The sequence below is a fragment of the Hakea prostrata genome, chromosome 4 (assembly GCF_041222555.1).
Source record: "Hakea prostrata isolate BN-2017 chromosome 4, UWA_Hpros_2, whole genome shotgun sequence".
In the NCBI taxonomy this organism is placed as follows: domain Eukaryota; kingdom Viridiplantae; phylum Streptophyta; class Magnoliopsida; order Proteales; family Proteaceae; genus Hakea; species Hakea prostrata.
This window is the reverse complement of record NC_142603.1, coordinates 44,747,185-44,759,662: the sequence shown is the minus strand read 5'-3', so window position 1 is coordinate 44,759,662 and position 12,478 is coordinate 44,747,185. Positions and strand designations below refer to the sequence as shown.

At 37.8% G+C, this 12,478-nt stretch overlaps 1 protein-coding gene across 1 annotated transcript; it reads left to right on the top strand.

Moving 5' to 3' along the window:
- The first annotated feature begins 9,601 nt into the window (after nt 1-9,601).
- Nucleotides 9,602-12,453, top strand: LOC149019071 (putative auxin efflux carrier component 1d). The gene is made up of 6 exons (XM_089153155.1): nt 9,602-10,698; nt 10,820-11,048; nt 11,174-11,259; nt 11,352-11,509; nt 11,601-11,677; nt 11,803-12,453. The coding sequence occupies exons 1-6, from the start codon at nt 9,909-9,911 to the stop codon at nt 11,867-11,869; spliced, it is 1,407 nt and encodes a 468-aa protein (XP_089009281.1). The 5' UTR covers nt 9,602-9,908; the 3' UTR covers nt 11,870-12,453.
- The last annotated feature ends 25 nt before the right edge of the window (nt 12,454-12,478 follow it).

The following is a 12,478-nucleotide window of genomic DNA, read 5'->3' as shown; positions in this document are numbered from 1 at the left end:
GCATTGTACGATGATGATTTTTCAAACTTGCAGGCTTTGCATGATGTTGCCTTACTCAGACCCTGCCACATTTCTCTTCACTTTCTGATGTTTATCTACCAAAAAGAAGAAAAGGAGGCCATAAAATGGGTTCTGTATAGAGAATCATTGTTCAATTGGCACCTGTAGCGGCTGATCCAACTGGGTATGTAACCAGAGAAGTCGAACCCCACCTCTTGAGATTTTCTACTACCTTTCTGTTTTTCTACTTCATAGACTTTCACTTGGACTTTGTAGATAGGAACCAATGATGTTAACATTCAACTGTGTGCTTTGAGAGTGAAGTCTTCATTATTTTCCACCTGCAAGAGTGAAAGAGTGTGAAGGACTGAAGGGAAAATAATCTCTGTATTGCCTGGTTTTGTTTCTATGTGCGACCATTATATCTCTCTCTCTTATCGTTTCAAATAATGTCATAATCTAGAACATCAGTTCGTCTTTGACAGGTGAGACGATCGAAGAGAGAAGACATGAGTGTTTTCTTCAAGCCCACATGCCCATTTCTTCTCCATGAATCCTCGTGTTCAAAATTAAGGGGGGGTGGCAAGTGGGGACTGGTTGTTGCTTGTTAATTTCAATTTTCAACGGATAGCGTTGCACTTTTCCTGGTCAAGCTCTGTGAAAAATGCTGAAGAACGCAACAAAAAGTGCAGGAAATTTATATTGGCGTCTCTTCATTTTTCAAACTTGAGATGAAAGTGAAGACAAATCAAAAGAAAGCAATCATTCTTCTCAAACACTCCCCACAAGACGAGTTAGGATCATATCTAGATAAGAGAAGAGAAAGTCACGTTCTCATCCTATGCTGCTGTCTATACTCTCTTTTCTCTTTTTTTTTTTTTTTTTTTTTTTTTTTTTTTTTTTTGCGTAGGAATGGTATTAGGGATACATCTTGAAAATCAACCAACATTCTAGCTGCCACTTCATCTCATGCATATGCAGCTAAGATTGCTTCCAAGAGTTTCACTGCTATTAGAAGTTCCACAGCTAATCAAACTTCATTCTAAGAGTTCTACTGCTGTTTGAAGTCTCACAACTGATCAAACACAGTTATTACATACAAGAAGAACTCTACAATTGGTACTCACAAAGACACTAGGCAATTCTAAGGAGAGTTTGACATTGATTGGTACAAACTCCTAATCAATATTTTATGTAATTTAAAACACTAGAGTCCTAGTACCACAGCCACAAGATTCTTAGATCTCTATAAAGAAGGACTCCAAGAACACTAAGAAGAATGACTCCAAGAACACTAAGAAGAATGACTTTGTTTCTATATAAAGTTATGTACTAAATCATTGTAAACTAATGTGAATAAGATAAATATCACTTACCTCCCCTCTTAGCTGGACAAATAGCACTTACACCCCCTCTTAATTGGATAATATCAATTACCTCCCCTCTTGCCTAGCAAATATATCAAACACCTCCCCCCTCTATTAACTTTCTCGATTAAATTTAACTTTTACCGTTCAATATTTTTCTAAAACCCCAAACTACCCTTGGCTAAAAATATTTTTTATTTTAAACCCTAAATTACCTTAATCACCTTAGCAGCTAAAATACTAAATTAGCCTCAATTAAAATAACTGTTAAAACCAAAACACCATATTTAATCCCAAATTATTTTTAATTATTAAAAAGCCCAACATACCCTTTTTTTCTAAAAAAGTTATCAAACAATTAAAAAAACCCAAAATAGTAGTACATGTTTAATTTTAATTGCATTTTTTATTTTACTTGATAGTAGTACGTGTTTTTTTAATTGTTTGATAATTTTTTTAAAAAAAAGGGGTATGTTGGGCTTTTAATAATTAAAGATAAATTAGGTTTTAACTATGGTGTTTTGGTTTTTAATAATTATTTTAAATTGAAAGTAATTTAATAGTTTAACTGTTAGATTGATTAGGGTTTAAAATATAAAAAATTAGCCAAGGGTGGTTTGGGGTTTTAGAAAAATATTTAACGGTAAAAGTTAAATTTAACCAAGAAAGTTAACAGAGAGGAGGAATTTGATATATTTGTTAAGTAAAAGGGGAGGTAAGTGATATTATCCAACTAAAAGGGGGATGTAAGTGCTATTTGTCCAGCTAAAAGGGGAGGTAAGTGATATTTACCCATGTGAATATTATTTTTGTGCTCTCTCACACGCACACACTCTCTCTCTCTCTCTTCTTCTTCTTCTTCTTTTCTCTTGCTCTCTTCAACTATTATTACTTTCAACATGGCATCAGAACACCAGGTTTTTTCTCCCCCCTGCTTTGCTTCCCTCCCTCAACATTTTACTAACCATCAAGCTCATGGACAATAAATTACTTACTATAGAGGTCGCAACTTTTTCCTCTCTTGAAGACTTATGACTTATTTTTTTTTTGTGGATGGATCCTCGATCCATCTGCCCTCCTACAACTACAGTCATTGAAGAAGACTCCATTCCTCTATGCAAACCGAATCTTGCCTATAATTCATGGATTTGTCAGGACCAACTTCTCATGTGTTGGCTTATTACTTCACTCACAGAATCCGTCTATGCTCAAATTGTTGGATGTTCTACAGCCAGAGCAGCCTGGCTTCATCTTGAATCTACCCATGCTACACCTTCTGCCGCAAAGATTATGCAACTTCACCTTCAGTTACAAAACATGAAACACGGTAATAATACGATTTATGATTATCTTCTTCATATTAAACATACTACCGATCAATTAGAGGTTGTGAAATCCAGCCCAAACCTAGCCTGGACACCCTATCTATTTTGGGTGAAGTAGGGCTTGTTTAATGTTTGACCTAGAGTTGGACCTTAAGTACAGAGTTGTTATCCTTGGAAAGTCTTAGGAAGACATGTCAAACATTCCCTTAGGGTAAATCCAAGGTCCCTAAGTGAAGGAAGAAGTCTTTGTGGGCCCTCTCGATAGAAGACATGGTGTGTGACCCAAAACCCATGGATATTATTGATGGTGCTCCATACTTTGAAGCATTGTCAGTGTTTAGTGAGAAACTACACATCGAAGAGGGGTGAATTATTTTAAGTACCTAATGAACTCCCGTGCTCAATCCAAAGGTATTTATGGAAACTGGACTTCTTGATTGACTTGTAGGAGAAAACCCCACTCAATTTGACCCTGTATAGCCCTCCGAATCCCTATCCGAAGTTGTTGAACTGTGCTTGGTCGACTGGTTGGTCGATTGGGGCCAGTAGACCAACCAATCGACCAATAGGGCCAGAAATCCGAGAAAATCCTTTGTTTAAGGTTTTTCACTTTCTATTTAAGCACACTTCGTGTTTCTTAGTATCCTCCGCCTCCAAACTCTTTGAGAATGTGGGAAGACTCTCTCAAAGCTTTCCTTGGTGTATTCGAAGAACTTTTGCAAGATCTCAAGCCTCTCAACTCCGATTCTTCAGATCCAAGGTTAGTAATCTCTCCTACGTATTCAGATCTACTTCTTCTATGGTTAATCTTTGTGATGAGACTATGAAGATGATGCTGCATTCTCTGTTAGCAACCATCACTTCATTGATCTCCTTCCAATCTTAAGGTTTTATGATCAACATAATGACCTTAATCCTAACCCTGGTAAATTCTGCAGGGAACCCTTGGGTAACCTCCCTTGTGAGAGTAACCACATTGGTTATATTTGTGTTAATCTAAACTCTTTCAATGACTTTCTTGTTATCAAATTGCTAAGCAAATTATTCCCTTTCATTTTGTGAACCTACCTTGGGTTATCTGGAGACCTAATCTAGGTTAACCTTCATGGGAGGATATTCAATTGGAAACCTTAACCCTTTATTGATTTTTGAATCATCCTCAAAGCTTTTCTTGATGTGATTACTTATTCTTTATTCCCTAGGGTGAATCCTTATTGCACCCTAGCCTTTCCATGAGAACCATGGTCAAGTATATGTGAAGACCCTAAATCTTCTTGGTTCAAATCAAGAACCTATCTTTTGACCTTGACTTGATGCTTTGACCTTCCTAGATAGTTCTAATATGTTCTAGGAAGCTCCCCTTTGAATTTGGGATCAATTGGACTTCAAATGAAGAAGTTATGACCGATTTGGTGTTTGCAGTTCCGTACTGATTCCATTGGTCGACTGGTTGGTCAATTGGGCCGGTAGATCAACCAAGCCAGTAGCCTCAGTTTTACTCTGTTTTGCTTCCGTTTCGTCTCCGATTATATTAGGGTTTGTTCCTTATGTTCAATACATGTTTGTTTAAGGTTATTTTGGTGATCTTGGACTTGCCCATTGATCTCTTTCTCGAAGTTTACAAAGTCGAATACGAGGTGAGTATTCCACTTACAATATGCATATTTACATACCTTGTTATGATATGATTCAAATGCATGATTTAGCTACTGTTGATTTACTTTCTTTATATTATGTTACCTCTACAATTATAGTAGGTTGTTAATATTGTGATTTACATATTGGAATGAATCATGAATGATGTTGAATGTGATTTGGACTATGGTGTAACATGTATGATTGTGATGTGATGTGATTGATTAAGTATGATTTGGGATTGGAAGTGTCCTTTTGACATTTCTGTCCTTGGACATCGGAGGGAATAGTATGGGATGTTCTCTGAAGTACCCATCGACGCTTTTTCGAATTATTAATTGTCATACCTAGGGCTGTCTAGCAGTGTTTGGCTAGGAATACCCCGTTATATCAGACCCGATTCGGAAGGGTATTGAGACCGAACGACCCGTGGCAGCAATAGGGATTCACGGGCGCTCAAGGCCGGTAACCAACCCGTGAGAGGACGTGAATCACATTGTGGGGGCCATTTATTGGTAGGGTTGCATTTGGATAGACTTTGGCTCATGGGCGCTCAAGACCTGTAACCAACCCGTGAGGGGACATGAGAGCTTCCCGTTTACTATATGTGGATGACCAATAGGGTTGATGAGTCCATAGTCAGGGACTATGAGGACTCTAGTGTGAAGGATACTGGAAAGGATCGCCAAGGGCGAGGAATGGACGTATCTGGAACTGAATTGATATGACTAAGCAGAAGACTTGCATTTGGCTAGGCTTAACCTTGACATGCGCCAATACTTATACCAAATGGTGATGTGAGAGAGTGGTGACTTGAACCCCAGCCAACGTTGTCCGGAAGGTGTTCCTACCCACTACCAAACGGCGTTGTGTGATGAGACCTACCCAAAGAAGTATGGTACTATGACTTAAAGCATGTCTGCCAATAGAGACCAACATACATATATAGAGTTAGAAGCATATTTGCATATATTGTTTCATATCATTGCATATATGTTTGCTTGTGAATGCATGTGAAGATGCTTATTGTGTTTGAATTACTTGCTAAGTTCTTTTGAGTTTACCCTTCTTGGGACTTGTTTTTAGATGACATTGCATGATCGAAAGAGAACTCGTGCCTCAGTACGGAGGACCTTTCCGTACATGGTACAGCTTTGGATGTCCTTGGACAAGGTAATGAACAGCGAGGCAGCCAACACCCGGATTTGCACTGCACTGACGGCTCTTATTGACGGTAGCCGGCATCATCTTATTCGCCGATGGGATCGTGCGCTAGATACTAATCTGAAGCTTCAAGAGCATAACCTAAAGGTGAAGAAGATGAATATTGAAGAAGAATAAGGGCCGACTAAAGATGTGGATTAGATTCTCTCATTTCTTCCAGACTTTTTATTTTGCTTATATTAGCTTAGAGCTTTACTTAGATTTCGATCTACCTTCCGCATATGTTTGTAGGGTATATTTCCACTATACTCTACAATTGTCTTTTGATTTGGTATCTTATTATTCCGCACTCTGATATTTTATAGTGATCCTTCTGAGATCCTTTCTTGACTATTATTATTAATTTATTAGAATACAATGATTTGTTCTTGCTTTTGATTATGTTATTGTGCTAAATGGATATGATAAGTCCTAAACTTGATCTTTGGGCTGTGGATCACTCTCCCGGGTAATTCAAATTAGGTATAGGCTGGGTGGATTTGGCGGGATGTGACAACGACTGCCGGTAAGTCTGTTTCAGATGATGATATTTGTCTTCATGTTTTCAATGAGAGCCCTGATTATTCAACATTTGTTACTTCTATTACAACTCGTGGCATCCTTGTCACTTTTGTTGAGTTAAAAGGAATGTTACTCACTCAAGAAATTTGTCTCAATGATGACTTAGCCTATGACTCATCTTTCCCTTTAGCTAATACATATACTATAGAGACTGTTGAATTCGTGACCTATTTACTAAGAGGCCAATGCCGATCATTACCTTTACTTCCTAGATATATGCAATATAATGTTATAATCTTTTATCTAGTATGGCCTCAAACAGAACTGATTGAAAAACAAGAATTCACGTAGCCAACCCCATTTAATTGGAATAAGACTTATTTTTATTGTTGTTGTTGTTATACGGGTGGTTGGTGTGTTGCTGACCATTGGATTAATTGGCATATTTTTAAAATGGTGCACCTATAGTCGGTGGACATAAAGAACTAAATAATAAAAGGCATTCTTCGTGGGACATTCAAGTAGTCTTCCACTAAATGGGGGCAAAGTTTTGTCTCTACACAGGGATGTTCTAATTGTCCTAATGGTAGCTAAGGGAATTGAATAATGTACGATTGTTGACAACTGGAGTCGATATTTATACTGATTTGATGCATTCATAGCAAATGGACACATGATATAGAAGAACAAAATGAGGAAGTAGATGAAGAGCTCAATCCAATAGTTAAAATTGCATTCACTTCTAGCAACATGAAATCAAATGTCTATCAAGCGGTCCTGTGCCCCCATGCCTACTATGAAAACGATTCTTCTTAGTTAAGAAGATGGATGGGGGACATCATATGAACATGCACCCTTGTCATGGCCCATGGGAGTGGAAGATTTGAACTCATTGTAGCATCACTATGGCAAGTGAAGGATATTTCTATGCTACGATGCATTTCTATGACCAAATTTGCACACGCACTAAGTTTTAGTAAAAATTTTAATACGACATCAATCTTAAGGAATAGAAAGCACATTTTCACTAGCAAATTATCGATAGGAAATCTTCTTCTTTTTTCCCCTTAAATTTTTGCTAGGAAATTGACTCGTGCATGGTAGGATTACATTGTATTTTCTTTGATGGAATGATTTGTTAATCTAGTGATGGAATGATTTGTTAATCTATTGACTTTTGACTATTTATCACTAAATACATATTTTTTTTCTTTTCTTTTTTTTTTTTTTTTTCGTTTGTTTTTGGAGGAACTAATAATTTTGTAAATTAAGGGATGAAAACTATTATATATATCATCAGAGAGTCAAACCCATGACGTCTCACTAAGAGGGGTTAGTTATTGAAAGCTGAAAAACCTTGTTATAGTCACTAATACATTTCTTATTTTTAAGGTATCAATATGAGAGTAGAGATTCTTTGTGTATATACATGCATATGAGGCATCCAAATGGAATCCACCAAAGGGAGGTCGAGCATTTTGGATTCTATCTAAATACACCACATGCATTCATGTATGCTCAGGTATGGATGATTCACCCTAATCTCAATGTAATACCAATATGATACCTAAAGGCCTGTTTGGTTACATGAATCAAGAGATTTCAAATCTCTAGATTCATGAATGCAAGATTTATACCCGTTTGGTTGTAAAAATCTCTAGATTCATGAAGTCTAGATATTCATTTTTTTACACTAAAAGTGTGAATCTGTATATTTATGAGTACGGGGTAAAATCCAAAGATTCCGTCTCTACTATAAAAATGCTAAACATTTGTGCATTCACAAAAATCACAGAGGAATCCACAGATTTCATTCCACATATTCAGTTAACCAAACAGTTAATTTTATAAATTATGACTCCATAGATTTGAAATCTATAAATTTGAAGTCTCTAAATATTTGAAATCTCAAAACTCATGTAATCAAACAGGCCCTAAAAGACTCTTAATTTTCTATGGCCAACATTTGACCTATATGCTCGACACAAATCAATTACTTGATCCATTTTTGCCAAAACATAGCCCTCGCCTCCATCTAGCGCCACATCATTCCCCTCCCCTTTGACCACGAGTACTCTTGTGTGGTATCAGTGTTTAGTGGTTTGTTGATTAGCGATATCACTGGCAAGCTAGTGTTTTTTCAAGCCACAATTTCTCACAGATGCAAGGTCAGAATGCAACCTATGTAGATGGTCTACCTCTTCAGATTTGATTCAACGAGCCCTATGTAAAGATGTCAATTTCATGCTTTCTTGGTCATCCCATCATTTATTGTCCATTCATTGGCTCCCTTAACTGAGGTGCACTCTCATTTTCCTCTTGTATCTTCTCTTCGCCTAATCTTTCAAATTTCACTGCCTTAAATCCCAGCAATCGTTCAAGACTACTCCATCTGCTCCCTCTTCCTTGTACCTTTCTTATCCTTCTTCCACTTCTCTTTCCAGTCACTGATAGTCTGATACTTGCAATCACAAAACCATGTCTCTCAGGAAAGATCAAATCGACATTAGAGAATGTCTATTAAAATTAATGTGGATGGCTCCTTTTTCAAAGACAAAAACTTAGGGGGCTTTGGCGGATTAGCTCGCGATTCCTCCTGAAAGATGCTGTTTGGTTTTGGGAGTGGCTCCCAATGTCACAATATTCTTACCTTGAAAGCCATGGCAATGCGTCAAGCTTTCATACGGGTGAAGGAGTTTGAATTAACAAATCTTGAAGTCGAAAGTGACAATCAAACATTGATTGCGATCTTAAACAAACCGCTTAATGAAGCGCCCTGGAAGATTCACCCCATCATTTCAGACATCTTACGGCTGCTTCAATCTTTTGCCTCTATATCTTTAGCACATGCACCCCGTGAAGCAAATATGTCGGCTGATTCCTTGGCCAAGAAAGGTGCTTTAACACAGGATACTTTCTTTCATCGTTAGATCCCCTGTTTTTTAGTTGGTTTTTGTTGTTTGATGTGTTGCAGTTTGGATGTAAGCGTGATTTTTCGTTTCAATAAAAATTTCTACTATTACCCAAAAAAAAAAAAGACATTAGAGAATGTTGGATCAAAAGATTTTGTAAATCAGCACTAGAGAAGATGGAATTGACTGATGGGTTGCCAGAGACACAAGAGCATAATGGGGCAATGATATTAGCTGTTGGATTTCTAGGTGACATGTGTCATAATCTAATGCCTGCGTGAATATCACGAACAAAAAATCCCTCTCTCTCTCCCTTCAGGGTTGTTTTCTATATAATTATTATTCATTGAAAAACAAAAATAGTGAAAACCCTTTCTCATTTTGTAAGATTATTTTGATTGTCCCTCTTTTTACATTTTCTTCAAATTTTCATCCCTATCACTGCCATCAGTCAGTAAAATTAAGGGCGAGACTCTCTACCAGTATATAAGTACAAGGTGCAATAAATGGTAACCACCCTTTACTCCTCTTTTTCAACCTTGCAGGCATTGTACAATGTTGTCGCCTTCCGCCGACACTGCTACATTCATCTTCACTTTCTGATGTTCTCTACCAAAAAGAACTAAAGAATTCCATAATGGGTTTGCATAGAGAATACTAGCAGGAGAGCCAACTTTTTAAACACAGTAGTAGAACCCCACCTCTTGAGAATTTCTAGTGACTTTTTGTTTCTCTACTTCAAAGCCTTTTACTTGGACTTTGTAGGTAGGATTAGGAACCAATATATCTACAGTCACCCGATGTGCTTTGACAGAGAAGTCTTCACTATTATAAGATCATGATCTATCTATCTTTTCAACCTCATCCATTCCACAGAACTTCACTTCTATTATAAAAACCAGAGAGAAACCAAGAAAACTTCTGAACAGAAAGGAAAGAAAACAATGATTTCCTTCAGTGATCTATACTGTGTCTTAACTGCAGTTGTCCCCCTCTATGTTACCATGTTCTTGGCATATTTCTCAGTAAAATGGTGGAAGATCTTCACACCTGAACAATGTTCTGGGATCAACAGGTTTGTTGCCATCTTTGCTGTCCCACTACTCTCATTCGAATTCATTTCTCGGATAAACCCATACAAGATGGATCTTCTCTTCATTGCTGCAGATGCAGTTTCAAAGCTTCTAATCCTCTTTGTGTTATTCTGCTGGGCTAAATTCTCTAAAAGAGGAAGCCTTGATTGGGCTATCACCTTGTTTTCACTCTCAACTCTCCCCAACACCCTCGTCATGGGTATCCCATTACTCAAGGCCATGTATGGAGATGATAAAGAAGCTCTGATGATTCAAGCTGTGGCTCTACAGTGTGTAGTTTGGTATACTTTGATGTTGTTCTTGTTTGAGTACAGAGCAGCAAGGAACATTCTGACACAGCAGTACTTCAATGGTACTAATACTGAAAACACTATGGACAACCATGGAGGAATTCAAATGCTTGGAGCTGGCAGTGGCGGTGGTGGTGGTGGTGGTGAAGATGAGGTTGTCCATGTGGTTGTAACTAGGCCGCTTTTGGATTCGGGAACATCAGATTCTGATTCACATTCATTTCAGAATTTCAATAAGGTGGCACCAGATTCCAAGAGGTTCAATCCCATAGTCGCAGCCGCAGCAGCTGAAGAAGATGGTAAAGAGTTTCACCTATTCATTTGGAGATGCAGGTGTTGCAATTCTGAAGGTAAGAAAAGGGGAGACGAGCTGACGCAATGAGTTTTATATCTAATGAGTTTTTCTCTTTTCTTTCTATAAATTGGTTTTCTGTGAGTTTTCTGAAATGGGTCTTCTGGGTCAACAAACAGGTGTTTGTGAGCAATCTGCACACAAAGAAGAAGAGCATAGAACAAAGAATATTGATGCAGAGGAAGAGGAAGAGAATTCGCCAGATTCAACAGAAGTTACTGAAATTTCTTCTTCAATCTCCTCAGAGATGGTGAAGCAGATCTTGAAAATAGTCTGGTCTAAGCTTATCAGGAACCCAAACTCCTATGCAAGCATACTTGGACTGACCTGGGCTCTTGCTTCTTGCAGGTAATTAGAATTTTGTGGCTGATAATCTCTATATTTGTTTTTTATACAACTGCAGATTAAGTCTGTCACTCTTGTTTTAATTTTAACCATCTCTCTAACTTACCCATTTTTTTTCTTTTGAAAAGGTGGGGCATTAAGAAGCCACAAATCCTGGAAAATTCAGTCACAATCTTGTCAAATGCAGGTCTTGGAATGGCAATGTTCAGCCTAGGTAAAAGTCAACAAAAAAGTTCTTATTGAATATCTATCTCTTAGTCTACAAATTTTGAACAGAATAGTTTCAATCACTTTCTCAAACTTCAGGTCTTTTCATGGCATTGCAACCTAAGATCATAGCCTGTGGGAACAGATTAGCAGCTTATGGAATGTTAGTAAGGTTTGTTGCTGGACCTGCCGTTATGGCAGTTGCTTCTGTTGGAGTTGGACTTAGAAGCACGGTGCTAAGAGTCTCCATTGTTCAGGTAAATCACCATTAACCTTCAAACAAACCCACACTTACAAAAATCACATTTTACAGATCTGAAGCTTCCAGTGATTTCCTTTCATCCACAGGCTGCCCTGCCACAGGGAATAGTCCCTTTCGTTTTCGCTAGGGAATATAATCTCCACCCAGATATGTTGAGCACAGCGTAAGTCCCAACTGCTTCAACTTCATGTGAATCTTTGCTTCAAGGAACCAATGGTTCCAAACTGATTTTCACATTAGTTCTTCTTTGGTATATAAATTAACCTGTTATGTCTGTATAAATTTCAGGGTGATCTTTGGAATGATTGTTTCCCTGCCCATCACTGTATTATACTACATCTTACTAGGCCTCTGAAACACCCCCAGAAGAGGCCAAAAAATTTGCAACCATGAGACCTCAGACAAATCAACTAAGAAGCAAAAGAGATGGAATCATTTTGGGTTCACTGTCAAGATTACCGCAACACTACTGGTCTCTGAATTTCTTGCTTGGTTTCGGCTGTAGTTGATCACAATCTGTATAGGGGTTTTCCTCAGAAAGAGAAACAGCCTATGGGTTTCTGAGTAAATGTAATGTGTAATATGTGACTTCCTTGGTTCCTCTAGAGTAGATAGGTAGAAGAAGAACCAGGTTTTCCACGTCATGTCTTGACAGTAAATCTATTTTGAATTGATTTTCTTGAGCAGGGAAATATAAGTTGAATGATTCATTGAATCCCCAAATAGCAGACAATCATCTTCTGGGAATTAACGAGTCTGAATATTTGATGGCTACGTATCATAAAATAATTTTTTTGCTGGGCCAAGGGAACATGTAGAGTTCTATCTTCATGGGTATGTCTGATTGGCAGGACCCAATGGAAACATCTTCTTCTCTGTTGGTTCATCAGTTCTAAATACAAGCACATGTGGTTGAATATCAATCATGATTTTCAATTTGGTCCCATCTGTTGCCTAAAATTTA

Bases quoted from the DNA above. Each gene is read 5' to 3' on its own strand.
- LOC149019071 (XM_089153155.1), top strand. From the start codon at position 9,909: ATGATTTCCTTCAGTGATCTATACTGTGTCTTAACTGCAGTTGTCCCC. The intron at 10,699-10,819 runs GTAAGAAAAGGG...GTCAACAAACAG, and splicing joins CAGGTGTTGCAATTCTGAAG to GTGTTTGTGAGCAATCTGCA. The intron at 11,049-11,173 runs GTAATTAGAATT...TCTTTTGAAAAG, and splicing joins TGGGCTCTTGCTTCTTGCAG to GTGGGGCATTAAGAAGCCAC.